Raw genomic sequence first — 19459 nt, 5'->3', positions numbered from 1 at the left:
CCCCCCCCCCCGCCAACACCACCCCGGCCCGGCCCCCAGGCTTCCGGCACTATTTGATTTTCAGGTGGAGCAGATGCGTTGCCACGTGGCAACCACGGGCAGTGGCGCTTTCACAGTGACTTGGGCCAGGGAAGCGGGATTTCATCATCTCATCTCCTGCCAGGGAGGCCCCAGGTCCCCTGGGTTTAAAAATCACTCTCAAAATGCATTTGCGGGTCTGAAATTGATTGAAGCGCTGCCTGGTTGCTTGAAGACTGGGGTGGAGCTGTGGAGCTCGCTCTGTTTTTCTCTGACAGCTTCAAAATGCACGTGACCCAGCTGGGCGCCCAGCACCGCGGGGCTCCGTGACCTGGGGCCTGGGGTGGGGACTGCCCCAGCCACGCTGTCACACCCGCAGGTCACTTGGGGAAACTGGCTGCTCCTGGTGCTGGCAGGAGGCCACTGCCACACCCCCGCCCCGGCGTCCACTTCCTTTAGCACAAAGGGCCTTGACACTGGGGCGTCCACGTAGCGCTGTGATCCCAGTAGCTCCTTCGGTTACCGGCCTGCCCGTCGCCACCCCGTCCCGGCACGCACACCTGCCACGGGTGCAGATGTCGGAGGGCGGCAGCATCTGCTTCCAGCTCCCCCCATCACCAGCACAGTCTGCTCTCTTGGCCCGGCCTGGCCGGGGGCTGGTGGCGAATGTGATGGGCCTGGGCCTTCTCCAGAGAGACCAGAGGCTGATCGTGGGGACCTCAAAGGCTGGGGGGAGCCGTCAGGGACCAGAGACTTTCGTCCCAGGCCCCCGGGGCTCACATTCTGCCCTCCACGCTCCAGGCCCTGCAGCCTCTGCCCTCAGCCTTCTCAACCGGAAGCATCCTCATCAGTGGGGATCTTCCCACCGGCCCCGCAACAGGCATCCTTTTACTGCATCCTTGACCCCACTCCCAAGACTGGAAAGTCGCCTGGACTTTACCAACAGCAAAAGGAAGTTAGCTCCTGGGACTCCCTGAGAGGGAAGCGCCCCAGAAGGCCACGTGCTGCCAGGGCGTAGTGCGTAAGCTGTCAGAACAGAGCGCACCATGTCTTGCTGGACCCTCGGGGAGGGCTGGGCAGCACGGGCAGTGCCCAGAGACCCTGTGTCCTCCCAGCTCAGCTCTGCAGTTTTCCACTGGGAAATAAAAAGAAAACAGTTGTGAAATCCCACACAAATATTAAAATAGTTTTCTCCGTTTCTGCAAAACCGGCCACTGGACTTTGGATAGAGATTGCATTGAATCTGGAGAGCATGTTAAGATGTGTTACCATTTTAACATTATTAGCATTATCCAATCTGTAAACGCAGGATGTCTTTCCTTTCTTCTTTAATTCCTCCCGGGAATGTTTTACAGTTTTCAGTGCACATATCTTGTGCTCCGTGGTTAAAGTTTTTCCTAAGTATTTTTTTACGCTATTGTAAACGGGATTGTTTCCTTAGCTTTGTATTCAGGCTGTTCACTGCGTACGTATAGAAATACAACTGATTCCTTGTGTTGATCTTGTGTCCTGCAACTTGGCTGAAATTGCTTACTAGCTCCAGCAACTTTCTGTGGATCCTTTGGGATCTTATATACCTCATGCCATGTGCATGTAGGGAGTATTACTTCTTTGTTTCCAATTTGAGCGCTTTTCTTTCTTTTCTTGCCTAATCGCTCTGGCTAGGACTTCCAGGACTGTGTTAGTCCTCTCTCTTTTTCTCTTAGTCTAGCTAATAGTTAGCCAATGTTGTCAATCTTTTTGAAGAACCAACTTTGATCTCATCCATGTTCTCTATTTTTAAATTTTCCTTTTTTGAAATAGGCGACATTTATTGAGCCCATACTCTGTCACGCTCTATGCTAAAGGGCAGGCACGTGTTTTACGATTATTCAGTTTGTTTAGAACAGAAAATGTGTCTGACATAAAGTAAGTTTAATAATACCTCACAGTTTACACAGTACTTTCACACACATTAGAGGGAACATGACTATTTCTATTTTACAAAATAAGGAAACTGAGGCATAAAGAGATTCGAGGGTTGTCCCGGTTCATAATCAGCAGCTAATTAGTGATCGCCTCTATTGTATTTATCTCTTCTCTAGTGTCTATTATTCCCTTCCTTCTGCTGATTTGAATTCAGTTTGCTCTTCTTTGTCCCAGTTCCTTACAGTATAAAGTCAGATTCCCGATTTGAGATCTTTCTGTTTTGACTCTAGAACTTATGGCTATGAATTTCCCTCTGGGCAATGCTTTTGCTGATCCCAGAGGTTGTGGTGTGTTGTGGGGTTTATTCATTCATCATCTCAAGGTCTTTTCTGATTGTCCTTGTGATTTTCACTTCTACCCACTCGTTATTTATGAACATGTTGTTTATCTTCCGCAGATCATTCGGTTTTCATGGGGTGGGGTGAATCTCTCTAGAATTGTGCTGAAAGTCTTAGAGACAGCTGAGTGAGGGAATTCCAGATTGACTGAAGGGCCATATGGCTGAGGGGAGAGATCTTGACTCCAATGATGGGAACCATACTATTTCATTCCTTCCGGTGTTTGGAAAGCTCTGAGGTCAGGGTCAGGAGCCGGGGAGGGCCTGGGGTGGAGGCGGGTTACTTTGCAGGTTCTGCTGGGGGGCTGCACGGCCAGGTTAGCGGTCTGCTTTCTCTATGTGAGGAATGGAATGGGCACGGAGTGTGGGCTCTAGAGGAGCACCTTGATTCAGGCCCCGGGCCAGGCCCAAGGGTCACCGAGCAGAGTCAAGGCCTTTACGGGTCTCTCATGGCTATGAGCTGAGTGTGAATTGGGTCCCTGGCCTGTCAGTCCTGCCTCAGGGCTTCCTGCTGGGGTATCACCACTTGGAACAAAAGGGTGTACATTTAGACAAGGAGGTGCTACCCCTCAGCTTCGGGGGTGGGAGTCTGGGGATGGGACAGACTCAGAGCCTCAGCTGGGCCCAGGATATCAGCACCAGGACCTCCTGGTTTTCTTGGGGTGGGGGTGGGGGGTAGGCCTTGGGGAACCAGCACATGAGCAGCGCAGGAAGTATTGTGAAGGGCTAGGGGGAGAGCGGAGGTGGGAAAGAACAGCAGGAGGTGAGAGAAGACCATGTCCCACAGGGGAGCTGCCCAGTGAGGGGGCAGGACTGGAGCACAGACCCGGCCAGGAGCCCAGTCCAGCTCCCAAGGGCCCACCCAGCCCAGCCTCCACCACCAGGCCCCCTGATCCAGGACACAGCACTGCCCACCCATGACAGGGTCCCCTCACGCCAAGATGCCCGGAGGGACTCAAGGCAGAGCTCCACACTCCAGCCACCACCACCCAGTGTCCATGCAGCCCTGGTGCAGCCTTCAGTCCCCAAGGTGCCAACACTGTTTCTCAGAGGCCCCAACACAAATAATAGTGTGTCCACGAGGGACACAAAACCACACCCACACTCCTGTGTGTCCACATGGACCCGAGCACACGCCCAGCACCCTGGTGTGTCTACATGGGCCCGAGCCCACACCCAGCGCCCTGGTGTGTCCACGTGGACCCGAGCACACGCCCAGCGCCCTGGTGTGTCCACGTGGACCCGAGCCCACGCCCAGCACCCTGGTGTGTCCATGTGGACCTGAGCCCACACCCAGTGCCCTGGTGTGTCCACATGGACCCAAGCGCATGCCCAGCGCTCTGGTGTGTCCACGTGGACCCGAGCCCACACCCAGCGCCCTGGTGTGTCCACGTGGACCCAAGCGCATGCCCAGCACCCTGGTGTGTCCTTGTGGACCCAAGCCCATGCCCAGCACCCTGGTGTGTCCACGTGGACCTGAGGCCACACCCAGTGCCCTGGGGTGTCCATGTGGACCTGAGCGCACGCCCAGCACCACCACACACAGCAGGCGGCTCAGTAAGGCACTGGCACCGTCACCCTGACGCCAGTGTCAAGAAGCTGGGCGTTGCTCCACGTTGTTCTCGCCCCCTCCTTACGTCAGGAGGAGCCCCCATCTTCCCAGGCTCCCCTCCTCTGTCACCCCGGCCCCCCTCAGCCACTGTACCCTCTTCAGACCACTCTCTGTCCCCCAGGCCTCCCACCCTCAGTGCCCTTCCGTCCAACCCCCATCCCTCCAGAGTCCCCTCCTAACGTGGAAGCACACAGGGCCCCAACGCCACTGATGCCGGTCCCCAGCCTGAGCCCCCGCCTTTCCCCGGCAGCCCCTGCTAGGACACCTGCTTCCACCACGTGGTGACGGGCCCTCCCCACGCCTGCCACTCCCTTTGCTCCTGCAGGACCGTATCCCTGGATCCCACAGAATGCTGTTGGCAGCCACCCCAGTACATCTAACAGGGCCTTTGCTGCGTCCTCCCACTGGACCGAGGGAAAGGACTGCCTCTGCCCCTTTGTCTCCTCAGAACCAGGCTCACAGCTCTTCCTCATTAAATGTCGAAACCACATGCAGATAAATGATAGTGATTCAGTAAATATTTTTTAATTTGGCCTTGAGTGCATAACCTCAGTGCTAATCTGAGCTGGGTGCTGGAGGAAAGCAGTCTGATCAAAGCTCTGTTCTGATGTGAGGACCAGAGGCTCAGCTATCATCACGGGACTCCCGGGGTCCCCCCCTCCACTGCTCACCACGGAGGTGGTGGCTGCTTGGCTGTGGCTCCACAGAGGGACCCACACGGGGCCGCAGTGGGAGGAGACCCTTCAAGCTGAGTCTGGGAGAATCTACACAGGCTAGCACACTGGGGAGGGGTTTCTAGGAATGTAGACGCTGGGTGAGGCGTGATAAAGCACAGCTCCGGGAAGAGACGCAGACAAGGCCTCAAAGGGGGCTCGTTGTACTCACAGAGGGGGCCGCGGAGCCATGCCAGGCACACAAGGCACAGCCAAGGTGATCGACCCAGAGGTGCGGACCTTGCTGGGGCCCGGGGTGCAGTTGAGGGGCACTGGCACCAGGGAATTCCACTGGGTGGTCTGAAAGCAAACCAAGCAGCAGGAACGAGCAGAAGACCGAGTCCAGGGCTGGGTCTGCCACGCGGGCTCAGCTGGTCAGGGTGTGATTTGCAGCGTGCGGCCGAGAAGGTGCTGAAGCTCCAAGCGAGAACCCAAGTGGAGGATTCTTCACACGGGGGCGTCTTCCAGGAGCAGAATGCACGCAGGGTTTCTGCCCAGGGAAGCCGGCTGTGGGCACATTCGGATCTGCCCTGGGGACCGGCTGCACAGGCGCCCCTGCAGCCCGACCGCCACAGCTGGTGACCTCCAGACCCCGGAGGAAGCAGGCGCTCCCAGACCTGCCATTGGCACAAGTGTCCGGGCCGACCCGGCACACGGAACACCCTCATCAGTCAGTGATATGGGGAACCACCGAGACCCAGGTCCCCAGCCGCCAGCCTCGGGGAGCAGAGCCGGCCTGCTGGTCAGCGTTTCCGAGTCAGTGGGGAGAAGAGGGAGGCAGCTGGGGAGGGAGAGCCTGGCTGAGAGACACAGACAGAGAAGGCGAGGCAGGCGTCCACGCTGAGGGCCCGGGGGCCGTGGCTCGGCCACTGCTGAGAGGCCACCACCACGAGGAGGGCTCGGCACCCAAACTTCACGACTGTCTGTCTCTTTAGCCTCATTCAGGCCCTTCTCTGTCCACGTCTCTACCTTCCCGGCCTGTGTCATCCCCACGGAAGGTGGCGTGTGTAACCTGGTGATCAGGAGTCTCCAAGCCCAGCCGCTTGCAGGCCGTTCAGCCAGCACCGGGGGAGCCACTGGAACAGCTGTGCAGGGCACCGTCCGCAGCCTCTGTGGATGGGCTGGGCGGCCAAGGCCCCTCCGCCAGGGTCTCTGGGTGGACAGACCTCTCCACCTCTCCCGCTCCCTTAGCCTCAGTCCATTCAGGTGGCGAAAACAAAACTCCACAGGCCGGCCGCTTAAACAACAGACGCTTGTTTCCCACGGTCTGGAGGCCAGCCGTCCAGCACAAAGGCACCAGCAGCTTCGGTGTCTCACGAGGACCAGCTTCCTGGTTCCTAGATGTCCGTCTTCTCGCTGCGACCCGACATGGCAGAAGGGGCTGGGAGCCCTCTGGGGTCTCTCATAAGGCGCTAATCCCATTTGTGAGGGCTCCACTCACATGACCAAGGCCTCTCCTAACACCACCACCTTGGGTTTAGGATTTCAACACGGGAACGGGGAACATTCCGTCCACAGCAGTCGGCCAAAGGGAGTCTACCTCACAATCAAACGGAGCTTCTTGCTGTGATTTTACCGATGCTCAGGGGCTAATTCCCAATTTAGCTGCACGTAATTACATCCTAATTTTGCCATCTGTTCTGCCCTTTCTGATAAAGTGCACCTAGGTAGTTTCCTATTACTTAAGGTCAGCTGGTGGTTTTCTTATCTGGAAACTGCAGTTGGTGCTGGTGCTGAGGTGCCTACACCCTGGATGACAGGCGCCTGCTGAGCTGAGGCCCCTGGTTCGTCCATTAGCCCACGTGCAGTCGGCCCCGAACCTGGACGGCCCTGCCTGGTGGAGGGATAGTTCCCTGGGGCTCTCTCTGCCAGGAACCCCTTCTCGCAGCAGTGATTAAAGACGGCCAGGGGCTTGGGACATGCTCGGCAAGCACTGGGCCAGGCGGAACCACACGGCCCCCCCGGCACGGCCACGGGGGGCAGAGGGCTCTGGGGCCGTCGGTGAACCGAGCAGGACCCTCCAAGCCTGACCCCTGGGGCCCCGTAAGGCCACACCTGGGATCACGTCCTGGCTCACAGACCTGGCCCAGGAACACAGGGCTCCTTCTAGGTGAAAGCAACCACACGGCCCCACGTGCTGGCACATCACTGAGAGAATCATGGCAATTGGGGTGCGGTTTCATGCTGGTCATCGTATACTGCCCTGGCTACATGTTAAACGTAGGGCACACTCTGAACAGGAGATGGTCTTGGAGCATCTGCATGGCATAGTCAGGGCTCGGACAGGCGTCCCTCACTGTGTGGCCCTGAGGCCTTCATCCACCAGCTTTTCTCCAGGCCTCAAATCCTCAATGGTTATCATCTTCCTCTGTCCACCCCGGTCAGTGCAAGCTGGACGTGAGGGTCTGCATCTCAGAGGCACATCGGTGGCTCTAAAAGCCACATACGTGGGCAATGGATGTGGACGGCTCTCTCACCTGAGCTGAAATCATCAACCTGATCTCTCGCGTTTCAGAAGTCCTGAGCGACACAAGGAACGCTAACTGCACCAGGAGACGGACCCATGTCTGGAGGGTTGTGCCTGGGCGGGTTCACAGGTCATCCTCCCTCCAGCTTCCACCCCCCACCCCCGACTGCATCTCCCTGGCTCAAGGACACAGGGAGGCCTGGCAGCAGTGACCCCCACGAGAGTCGTTCATATCCGCCCTTCATGTCCACGCGTCTCGTCCACAGAGACCCAGGCTCTACGAGGGCGTGGACCAGCCAGGGTCTGTCGGCTGACGGCGGTTCCTCAGGCTGTCCTGGGGGAGGGCGCCTTGAGCACGTCTGGCCCCGGGCAGTGGACCGACCGTCCAGCGGGGTGAGGGGGACTCATGGCCCTCAGCCCACGGTCAGGACCCTCATCACAGCCTGATGCGGTTTCTCCTCCCAGGTCCTTTCTGGGGGCTCCTTCACCCACTGGTCCCTTCTGGTGGCCGAGCCGCAGAGGGAGAAACTGGCCTCTGCTGGCCTCCATCCTCTCTTGTGGCCCTTTGGACTCTCGGGGAAGCGTTGCTCCCCCTTGACCTGGAAAGAGGGTCCTCCGCTCAGCTCAGCTGACACAGGAAAGGCACTGGGGAGGCCGCGGGGATTTCAAAGTCAGGTTTCCCTGCAGCCCCGGAGGCTTGCGGATTACTAGCCTAAAAGCGGAAAGAGGGGACTCGTAAACAAGAGCCCATTTAAAATACTGAAGCTCAAGTAGATGCGACCTGCGCTGCTAGAGCCAGAAACCCCAGTGGCCTGAGCTCACTGTGTGCCCGTCACTGACACCGCACCCTCGAGGGTAGCTGGGCCTGCCTGGAGCTGGGGACAGGCACACGCAGGGGCTCCTCACCCAGCCCCACAGCTGCCCGCCCAGGACCCGAGTGGCTCCGGCAGGGACAGCGCCCTCCATCTGGGCCCTGCGCCGGCTGTCCAGTGTTCTCTGTCCCGGGAGCTGGTTTATTCTGACTGGACACGGGCTCCAGCCAGGCGAGTGTGCAGGGCAGGGCCCAGGCCCAGCTCAGAGGACAGGACAGGGGACAGTCAGGTGCCCAGGCAGGCGGGTGGCGGGGTCAGAGCTGCCGGAGCCCACACTCTCCAGGCTCTGTGGCACCCCAGGCTCAGGGAGAGGGCTGGTCCTTTCACTTTCTTCTCCTTTTTTTTAACTTTTTTTTTTTGAGAAATAGAACATTTACACCCCAAATAAGTCTAAAATATCAGCACAGGTTTATGAAACTTTCGTGTGCCCTTCAGCGGAAGAAACAGGAGCCTCCCCTGCGGAAACAGCTGTGCCCACACCCAGCCCCGTCTCTGTCCTCATTCATGACTTTTATTGCCTTTTTTAATAGTTTTACCACCCAAGTATGCACCCCTAAACACCAGTTTTGTCTGCACTGACTTTGAGCCGTATCCACATGGAATCGCTCATTTCATATTTTTATCTGGTTTTTCGCCGCACAGCGTGTTTCTCAGACCCGTCTCTGTAACTGTGTCACCATCTGGCTGTGTGACGTGGACAAATGACCAGCTCTCCTGTAGTCACGCTGCTCCTGGTGGCGCCAGAGGGGGGGGGGTCCCCTCAGCCCTTGCCCCTTTCCCTGGGGGGAGACCTCTTGGGGATCCCATCTGCCGTCCCCTGCTGAGCACCCAGCCTTCTCCCACCCTCCCTCTGGGCCGTGCATCCGTCCATCCGTCTATCCTTTGCCGTAGGGCAGCGCACCGCCCCCGCGTCACCTGGGGCTGCTGGCGTTACAAACAGCTGTCCCGACTCCTACAGGCTGGAAAGCACCTTCTGAAGCAGGGTCTGGGGCACGAATGCTGCGCCCGGTTAACAAACCCGTCCTTCTGTACAGAGGCCTCGTACGCTCAGCTCTGCGATTCCACTGCCACTTACACTCCCGACTTCCGCCCGGGACGGGAATTTCTGGGCGGTGTAAGCTGGAGGACCAGGTTTGTTTCCTGATCCTGTTGGAAAACATCACCACAAATTCAGGGGCTTAAAACTACACAGATTTATCATCACACAGTCCTGGGGTCAGACGTCTAAACCAGCCCCCCTGGGCTGAATCCACGTGTGGACAGGGCTGGCCCTTCCAGACACTCCAGGGTCGAATCCGTGTTCGTGCTTTTGCTCGCTTCTAGTGGTGGCTGCACCCTCGCCTCGCGGCCCCTCCAGCGCTGGGGTCACGACCTCACGGAGAGGCTGCGGCTGTACTGGAGTTGGCTGGTTGGGGTGGGGAGTGGAGGCTGCTGCAGGAAGGTCCATGCGGAGGCGGGGGAGCCGGGGCAGGTGGGGGCGGAGCATCCCCACCGCAGAGCATCCCCACCGCCAAGCGCCCAGCAGCCGCAGCGAGAACAGCTGCCCTGGTCAAGGGGCCCTCTGATGACTGAGCCTGCACGGCACCCCACGACCTGTGCTCAGCGTGGCCCCCCGGCCGTGACCGCTCACCCCACAGGACTCCAGGACCAGGGCACAGGCCGGCTCCGGCTGCAGCCTCGCCGTGGGGGAGAGAGCGGTGTCAGCTACGTGGGCCCGGACTGTCCACCATGGGCAGGGCAGAGCCAACCTACTGGCTCCAGGGCCCCGGCTGCCTCTCGGCCTCCAGGGAAGAGAGAGGCGGCGGCAGCACTGAATTGCCCCCGTCTGAGACCCGCAGCGGGGTCTCTGGGCAAGCTGTCCCCCCGCTGGCTGTGGCTTACCCATGTCGCCGGTTTCTCCATCCACCCAGACATCAGAGAACCCCCCCCCTGCCTCTCGGCCTCCAGGGAAGAGAGAGGCGGCGGCAGCACTGAATTGCCCCCGTCTGAGACCCGCAGCGGGGTCTCTGGGCAAGCTGTCCCCCCGCTGGCTGTGGCTTACCCATGTCGCCGGTTTCTCCATCCACCCAGACATCAGAGAAGAGACCACCCTGGGCCCCCAGCTGCAGGGCTTCTCGGGGGCTCCCTGAGCCATGGGGCTGCGGGGGGCGGTGCAGGCTTGAGCAGGGGTCCCTTCCATGTGTGTCACATCCCGTGGGGCCGCCTGCCAATGCACCTCACCGTGTGCTAAAGGTGTCTCCTGATCCAACCCCGGGTTTCTCTCCGAGCAGCCCCGTCAGCAGTGGGAGCAGAGCGGCTGCAACACGGGGGCATGGAGGCCCGCAGGCCAGACCCCTTTGCTGCGTGGCTGGAGCAGGACCCTCGGGCCGGGTCCCCAAGCACTTGCTCCCCTGGGAAGATTTCCCCAGCTCACTGAGGCAGTCGCGTCATCGTCCCTGCAGTTTTATCTGGCCCGGCCGCTGCCCCACCTCGCGCTGAGCTGGAATCCCGGAGGCTGGCTCACTGCGCCTGCAAGGTGTGCAGGCGCAGCTCCTTTCCCTTGGCCCCTCCATGGAGGCGGCAGCACCCCCAGCCTCTGGCCCTCAGGCTGCCCCTCACTCGGGCCTCGGGCCACACTGGCCTGTGACAGCATCCTGCGAATCTGGCCAGTTTCTGGGCACGTCGCTTCCCTTTTCCTTCTGCTCTGGGCTGGCCGTGCGGGCCGTGTGCTCACACCCGGAGCCCCAGGGAAGGCACTCAGAGCTCATGCCCTGAGGTGCTCGGACGAGTGCAGGGGCCTGCCCCACCGTTCTCGCTCTCACCTACAAATAGTGGACATCCTACGAGAACAGAGACTCGGCACCACTCTTCAGAGGAATGTGCTGTGCTGGCAGCAGCTTGAGGGGAACGGGGTGGGCGAGGCCCCCGCCTTCATGGAGAACATGCAGGTGACCCAGGCATGCAGGGAACAAAGCAGACGGCACGGCAGGCGCAGAGGAGGTGAGCCTGGAGTCGCAGGACGGACAGAGCAGCGGGAGGGCCCAGGGTCCCGGCAGAGACAGAAAGGGGAGGCCCAGGCAGGAGTGAGCCTGGAGGGGCTGCAGGCAGCGATGGGGGTCTGGCCCACGGAGGTGCTTGGAGGGGCCCAGTCACCTGTCACTGGCTGTCATCAGGCTGAAAGTGCTGCTTACACAGGCCCCGCCTCCCAGAAAGAGCTCTGGCAGATTCTCTTCAAGTGGGAAGCCCCCAGCCTCACCCCAGGAAGGGAGGCCCTGGTGGAGGGGCCGTGCTCAGCTGTTCTCTCCATGGGGAGACCCCTAGCCAGCCTGGGTGGGACAGAGCCAAGTGTCCCTGTCCACTGTCAGGCTTCCCTCCAGGACCACACAGTCCTGATGCTGGGGCTTCATAGTCTATCCTGCAGTCCGTCTTTTTTTTCAGGATGGCCTTCGATAGTCCAGACCTTTTACATTTCCATATAAATTTTAGAATAAATTATCCACTTAAAAGAAAAGAATCTGCTGGGATTCCAGTTTGATGTCACTGTAAACAGCATTTTTATTTTCCAATGGTTTCCTGCTCATGTACAAAGTATAACTGATTTTTTGTGTGATAAGCTTGTAACCGTCTAAATTCTCTCGTTAGTCCCAGCAGTTGTCTTGGAGACGCCACAGCATCTTTCAGGTAACGAGTCAGGTCACCTGCAAACAGAAATGTACCTCCTTCATTCTCACTGGTGCCTTTACTTCTTTGCTGACTCATCAGGGTGCCGGGGTGCCCAGGACAGGGTTCACAGGGACTGGGGGGAGGGGCACCTTGTCCGTTCCTGACCTTGGGGAACCTCCACCATCTCAAGGTGTCAAGGATGACGCCGGCTACCAGTTTTCATAGACGCCTCCCAGCAGGTTGAGGAGATTCATCGATTCCTAGTTTGCTGAGATTTTTTTTACGATGAATGCATCTTAAATTTTCTAAAATGTTTTTGCTACACCTATTAAGCAATCACATGGCTTCTCCTTGAGTTTATATGATGAACTGCATTGATCGATGTTTATGAATAACAGGCTAATTCGCATTTCTGTGATCATTCTTACTTGATCACGATGCTTTGTCCTTTTCATAAAGTCCTAGATTTCATTTGCTGACACACTGTTGGAGATGTTTGTGTCTGTGCTCGTGAGGGTTGCTGTGTGTAGTCAACTCTTTTTTAAATGTCTCCATCTGGGCTGGGTATCAGCTCATGCTGGCCTCATAAATTGAGTCAGGAGGTGTTCCCTCCTCCTTTATTTTCCAGAAGAGTCCATATCAGATTGGTGTCCTCTCTTCCTCAGATGTGTGTTCTGATTCACTGGGGACACTCGCAGAGCCTGGAGTTTCTCTGTGAGATGTTTGTGGATATTGAAGTCAGTGTTTTCACTAGAAAGAGGGTATCCAGATTTTCTAATGCTTCTCGTTTCAGTTTTGGTAACTTGTATTTTTCTCAAGGAATTTATCCATTTCATCTAAGTTGCTAAATAGTTGGCGTACAGTTGTTTATAGTATACTCATTTTTTCAGTGTCTGTGGGTGGACAATGCTGACCCCTCTTTCCTGATGCTGGCAATTTGTGTTTCTCTCTCTACCCCTGATCAATCCAGCTATGAGTGTACCGTTTTGTTGACTTTTTTTTTTTTCCGGAAATCAATTTTGGCATGATAATTTTCACTATTTTTTGTTTTCTTTTTTCATTTATTTCTGTCCCTGTTTTTGTCATCTTCCTCCTCCTGGTTAATTTGAGTCTACTTTGCTCTTTTGTTTTTCTGCCCTGTTGAGGTGGAATCTTCAGTCACTGAACTTTAGACCTTTCTTTTTTTCCTCATAGAAATACTCATGGCTATGAGTGTCCCTCTGAGCCCTGCATCCCAGAAATATTATACTGTATTTTTTCTCATTCTGATGAAAATATTTTCTAAATTCCCCTTACGATTTCTTCTTTGATCCATGGATTATCTAGAAGTATGTCATTTCACTTTTCAGATATTTGTGGTTTTCCTAGTTAGTTTATTGCTATTAGTTTTTAATTTAATCTCACTTTGATCAGAGAATAAACTCTGTATGATTTCGATACTTTTACACTTATCAACACTTGTTTTATGAAGCCTCACATTGTCTGCGATGGTAAATGGTGCGCACTTGAAAAGAATGAGTGCTATGCAGTTATTGGGTGTGATGTTCTAGAAAGAGCAAATTAGGGACAAGATTCATGTTATTGTTCAGACCTTCTATTTCTTTACTAATTTTTTTGCCTACTTGTTCTATCAATTGCTAAGAGAGAGGAATTCAAAACAGCAGCTATGATTTTGGAATTGTTTATTTCTCCCTTTAACTTTGCCCATGTTTGCTTCACATATTTTTTTTTTTTTTTTTTGCGATACGCGGGCCTCTCACTGTTGTGGCCTCTCCCGTTGCGGAGCACGGGCTCCGGACGCGCAGGCCCAGCGGCCATGGCTCACGGGCCCAGCCGCTCCGCGGCATGTGGGATCTTCCCAGACCGGGGCACGAACCCGTGTCCCCTGCATCGGCAGGCGGACTCTCAACCACTGCGCCACCAGGGAAGCCCACTTCACATATTTTGAATCTTCCCTTTGGCTCCCACGCATTTACCGTTTAATGTCTTCCTGTGAACTCACGTTGATATCATTATGAAATGCCTCTCTTTCTCTCTTCTCTTAAAAGTTTATTTTGTCTGGTATTAATGCAGTCACACTGGCCTTCTTGGACTCAGTTAGTGTGGATAGCTTTTTCCATCTGTTCATTTTCAACCTCTCCGTGTCTTTTTACTTAAAATGTTTCCTCCTATTGTAGACAGTATACAACCGGGTCTTGCTTTTTTGCTGTTGTTAATCTATTCTGATAATCTCTGGCTTTGACTTAGCATGTTTATTCCATTAAAATTTAATGGGAGTTTTGATTTGGTCTCCATTTCATTATTTGTTTTCTGTTTTTGCTTCATTTTTCTCTTTCTTTTTCCTGTCCTTTTCCTTTTTTATTTTCTTCTTTGATTATTTTAATATTTTGTAACATTTCATTTTAATGTATCTATTAACTTTTTGCCAATTAGCTGTTCATGGTTGCTTTAGGGATTAAAATTCACAGCCTTTCCACAGTTTTTTAGTTTGACACTTACACTATTTCATGTAAAATACATTAAAAACTTGGCAACTGCATGGGACCATCTCTCCTCCCACCCTCTTTATGCTACAGACACTATAGATAGTGCCCCTACCTATACTGTAAACTCCTCAAGGCAGTGTTAAAATTCTTTCTTTAAACACCAATATATATTTTAAAGAAATTAGGAGGAAACAAAATCTTTTATATTTACCCAGATGTTCCGTATTTCTGATGACCTTCATTCCTCCCAGCTTCTGTCTGGTACAGCGTCCTATCATCCTGAAGGAGTTTATTTGGCGTTTCTTTAAGTGCAGGTCAGCTGACAACGAATTCTCCCGGTTTTATTTTTGTTAGAATGTGTCTTTCTTTCTCCTTCATTCTGGAGGACGTGCCCTCTGGATACAGAATTCCGGGAGGCACAGAGTCCCCAGTCGTCACCGGGTGTGACTATGTGCAGGGTCATCCACTTCCAACCGTGGACCTGGAATCCGTGTCATTCCCCTCGCTGGGGACCTGGTGCCCTCCCATTGATTTGGGCATTTGTGGCATCCTGTGAATGACACCCTCTTATGGGGGATCGTCCCCGAGCTGGCCCCTTGCTCTCCCCACCAGAGTCACCACCCATCACTGGGTGTGACAACCAGCACGCTCCATGGCCAGGTGCCCGTGGCACGGGTGCTTGGCAGTCCCCAGCCCTCGCGCTCCCCAGGATACCGCTCCAACACCCTTGGATGGAGCTGTTGGCTGCGGCCCCACAGATGGGACAGTCAGCTCACGGGGGGCGGGGGGCGGGCAGGCAACTCCCTTCCAGGCAAATCCCTGTCCTCCCAGGGAGGGGTCAAATGCCAGAACTTGCCCCCAAGCAGCTGAGAAACTGGGCTGCCAGGCAGCACACAAAGGCACAAGGAACGGCCCCTGTGAGTTTCTCACCCTGAGGTTATCAGGCCAACTGGCCTGAGCACGCATGGCTAGTCACTGACGCCAGCCACCTGCTGGAACAGGCATTACCTGGGCTCGGGCCGAGAGGCCCCAGCGCCGGTGGGATGAGCAGCTCCGCCTGAAGGGGGCCAGGCGGCTGACTGTAGTGTCCACCACAGCCCTGTACTGTCCCCCATGGAGCATGCAGCCCCCTCCACCCTGTCCACTGCGCTCCCCCCTCCTCCCTGTCCCCTGCGGTCCCCCCTCCGCCCTGTCCACTGCGGTCCCCCCTCCGCCCTCTCCACTGTGGTCCCCCCTCCACCTTGTCCACTGTGGTCCCCCCTCTGCCCTGTGTCCACTGCGCTCCCCACTCCACGCTGTCCACTGTGGTCCCCCCTCCGCCCTGTCCACTGGGGTCCCCCCTCCACTCAGGGGCTTCACTTTCTCCCCGTTACTTCTGCCGCATGAACCGGGCACCACATGTCTCCAGACGCACGTGCTGGGCCCAGCCAGGGTCACCTCTGCACAGGTGTAGCAGCGCGGGGGGAGGAACACATGGAGGAGACGTGGGGTGACCCAGGGGCTGGGGGGATGTGGGGGAACGTGGGGGGCAATGCATGGGGTGGGGAATGTGGGGTGCAGGGTTCGTGGGGGAGGGGGCGCGGGGGAGGCCAGGTCGGGTAGGGCGCTGGAAGCGGCTCCGCCACCAGGGTGGACAGCTGCTCGGCCGGGACGCCCGAGGAAGGCGAAGGGGGGCTGCCCTGGGGCTGCAGGGAGACTCGGAGCGCAGTGAGCGGCCCCTTCCCGCAGGTTCTACCTCATCAGCGGAGGGGCCCCTTTCATCATCTGCGGCATCACGGCCGCCACTAACATCGGGAACTACGGGATGGAGGACGAGTACGCCGCGTAGTGAGTACCCGGCGCCGCGCGGTGGGGGCGGCGTGGCCCCGCCCAGGAGCGCCGTCCTCCCCACACGCGGGCTTCCCCGCCTCCCATACCCGACCCCCCCGTCCCCCACTCCCGTCCCCCCGGCACCGTGGGCTGGAAGGAGGGGTGGAGGGGGGTGCCCGCGGCAACAGGGCCGCCGCGCCCAGGACGGCAGAGCGTGGACCCGGCCGAGCGTAGGAGCTGAGACAGACCCGCCCCGTCGGCGCCCCGCCCACCGGCCCCCCTCGCTCTCGGCGCCCCCGCCCTAGCTCTGCCTCCTCCAGCGCCCCCCGCGGCCGGCAGGTGGGCTGGGGCCCTCGGCCTCGCTGGCCCTGCCCAGGCCGCTCCCGCCGGGAGGCCACCGGTCGGCTGCACCCGGCAGTGGCTACTGTGGGCTCCTCAGGCTCCGGGGCTGCAGGGTCCCCACTGGGCTCTCCCCGAAGCCGCCCCCCTCCCCTCCTGGGGAGGCCGGTCTGGCCCCCTCGCTCACAGGGGCCAGCGCCAGCCCCGGGTCGCAGCACAGCCCCCAGCCGACCCCCGGCGCTGGAGCCATGCCCCCACCCTCACACTCCTCCCCCAGTTGCCCCCCCAGAGCAAAGCCCCGCAGGACACGCAGGCCCTGTTCCCCCGGGGCTCACCCCTTCCTGGGCCTGGCCCTGCGGCCCCACCAGGCCCGGATGAAGCTGGGAGGAAAGGCAGCCGCGGGGGAAAAGCAGCAGCGCCAGAGAGGCGGCCCGAGGCTCGCAGCCCAGGCCTGGCTGCCGCCTGCAGGCCACCGCCACCGCCGGCGCCCCCAAACTCCCACCACGCTGTCTGGTGGCGGCAGGAGGGGCGGCCCCGTCCCGATTTCGTGTGTCTCCTTCTCTCACGATGGCCCTCCCGCGAGCTCAGGGAAGCGGTGACCCCTGGTCCCACCCGCTGCCCTGCCTGGCGCGACCCCCTCGCTGACTCGCTTTCCTCCCACAGCTGCTGGATGGCCTGGGAGCCCAGCCTGGGCGCCTTCTACGGGCCGGCGACGTTCATCTCCCTGGTCACCTGCGTGTACTTCCTCGGCACCTACGTCCAGCTGCGGCGCCACCCGGAGCGCAGGTACGAGCTCAGGGAGCGTGCAGGGGAGCGCCCAGGAGCGCCGTCCTCCCCACACGCGGGCTTCCCCGCCTCCCATACCCGACCCCCCCGTCCCCCACTCCCGTCCCCCCGGCACCGTGGGCTGGAAGGAGGGGTGGAGGGGGGTGCCCGCGGCAACAGGGCCGCCGCGCCCAGGACGGCAGAGCGTGGACCCGGCCGAGCGTAGGAGCTGAGACAGACCCGCCCCGTCGGCGCCCCGCCCACCGGCCCCCCTCGCTCTCGGCGCCCCCGCCCTAGCTCTGCCTCCTCCAGCGCCCCCCGCGGCCGGCAGGTGGGCTGGGGCCCTCGGCCTCGCTGGCCCTGCCCAGGCCGCTCCCGCCGGGAGGCCACCGGTCGGCTGCACCCGGCAGTGGCTACTGTGGGCTCCTCAGGCTCCGGGGCTGCAGGGTCCCCACTGGGCTCTCCCCGAAGCCGCCCCCCTCCCCTCCTGGGGAGGCCGGTCTGGCCCCCTCGCTCACAGGGGCCAGCGCCAGCCCCGGGTCGCAGCACAGCCCCCAGCCGACCCCCGGCGCTGGAGCCATGCCCCCACCCTCACACTCCTCCCCCAGTTGCCCCCCCAGAGCAAAGCCCCGCAGGACACGCAGGCCCTGTTCCCCCGGGGCTCACCCCTTCCTGGGCCTGGCCCTGCGGCCCCACCAGGCCCGGATGAAGCTGGGAGGAAAGGCAGCCGCGGGGGAAAAGCAGCAGCGCCAGAGAGGCGGCCCGAGGCTCGCAGCCCAGGCCTGGCTGCCGCCTGCAGGCCACCGCCACCGCCGGCGCCCCCAAACTCCCACCACGCTGTCTGGTGGCGGCAGGAGGGGCGGCCCCGTCCCGATTTCGTGTGTCTCCTTCTCTCACGATGGCCCTCCCGCGAGCTCAGGGAAGCGGTGACCCCTGGTCCCACCCGCTGCCCTGCCTGGCGCGACCCCCTCGCTGACTCGCTTTCCTCCCACAGCTGCTGGATGGCCTGGGAGCCCAGCCTGGGCGCCTTCTACGGGCCGGCGACGTTCATCTCCCTGGTCACCTGCGTGTACTTCCTCGGCACCTACGTCCAGCTGCGGCGCCACCCGGAGCGCAGGTACGAGCTCAGGGAGCGTGCAGGGGAGTGGCAGCGGCTGGCAGGGTCAGAGGCCGGCCAGAGCCCCGGGGCGCCGCGGGCCACACTGCCCGCCCGCGATGCCCTGCTCACCTCGCTGCTGCAGAACGAGCACTCGTTCAAGGCCCAGCTGCGGGCCGCCGCCTTCACGCTGTTCCTGTTCGTGGCCACGTGGGCCTTCGGGGCGCTGGCCGTGTCCCAGGGCCACTTCCTGCACACGATCTTCAGTTGCCTGTACGGCGCCTTCTGCGTGACCCTGGGGCTCTTCGTGCTCATCCACCACTGCGCCAAGCGGGAAGATGTGTGGCAGTGCTGGTGGGCCTGCTGCCCCTCCCGTGGGGACCCCCACCCCGCGAAGCTCGGCACCCGCCCCGCGCTCGACGCCAACGGGGACGTGCTGAGCCACGCAGCCTGCCTGCAGAACTCACCGCGTCCCGGCAAGACACTGGGCTTTGGCCACCCGCCAGCTGGCCACTGCAAGATGACCAACCTGCAGGCCACCCAAAGCCATGTCAGCTGCCTGTCACCAGCCACACCCTGCTGTGCCAAGATGCAGTGCGAGCAGTTGATGGAGGACGCGGCCCACGTCCACGTGCACGAGGAGGACGCCTTCGGGCACGACCCGCGCCGGCACAGGCGCGCCCAGGGCAGAACCAAGCCCCCCTACTTCAGCCGGCACCGGGCAGCCGCGGCCGAGCAGGAGTGCGCCTACCGCATCCCGTCCAGCCTGGATGGCAGCCCCCATAGCTCGCGCTCGAACAGCCCCGCCAGCTCGCTCGAGGGCCCGGTGGGGCCACACCCGCTGGCCTGCTGTGCCCAGGGTGACCCCTTCCCCTTGGTCAGCCAGCCCGAGGGCGGCGACGCCAGCCCCGTGCTCTACGGCTGTCCCCCACGGCCTGGCGGGGAGGCAGCCCACGGCCCGGCCCACTTGGAGATGCTCCGGAGGACACAGTCCCTGCCCTTTGGCGCCCCCGGCCAGAACGGGCTGGTTAAGGGTGATGCACGGGACGCTGCGCCCTTTGGCTCTGACAGCACGGGTAACATCCGCACGGGGCCCTGGAGGAACGAGACAACCGTGTAGCAGGCGGGGCTCCGTCACCTTCGCCCACACGGCCTGGACGTGCTTCAGAGCAGAGCCAGGCCCTCGGCCACGTGAGGTGGGCAGGGGGTCACCACATGACCCAGCCTTGGCAGCACCGCCACTGACCCCTTCGTTGGAGGACCTGAGCGGGAAGACGCTTTGGGCTACGTCGGCCTCCACGATCCCCAAGGGCAGCCGGGAGGTCCACGTCCACA

At 59.4% G+C, this 19459-nt stretch overlaps 1 protein-coding gene across 1 annotated transcript in view; it reads left to right on the top strand.

The window, feature by feature from the left end:
* The window catches only part of ADGRA1 (adhesion G protein-coupled receptor A1), a 35617-nt gene extending 16365 nt beyond the window's left edge, over nucleotides 1-19252 (top strand). The window contains exons 6-7 of the mRNA XM_007451996.1: nucleotides 15844-15942; nucleotides 18023-19252. Coding sequence (XP_007452058.1) covers nucleotides 15844-15942; nucleotides 18023-19244 — 1321 coding nt within the window. The 3' untranslated portion in view covers nucleotides 19245-19252. The remainder of the gene's footprint in view (nucleotides 1-15843; nucleotides 15943-18022) is intronic.
* Nucleotides 19253-19459: the final 207 nt, after the last annotated feature.

This window comes from Lipotes vexillifer, unplaced genomic scaffold (genome assembly GCF_000442215.2).
Source record: "Lipotes vexillifer unplaced genomic scaffold, Lipotes_vexillifer_v1.1 scaffold1117, whole genome shotgun sequence".
Lineage (NCBI taxonomy): Eukaryota > Metazoa > Chordata > Mammalia > Artiodactyla > Lipotidae > Lipotes > Lipotes vexillifer.
This window is presented reverse-complemented; position numbering and strand designations above follow the sequence as displayed.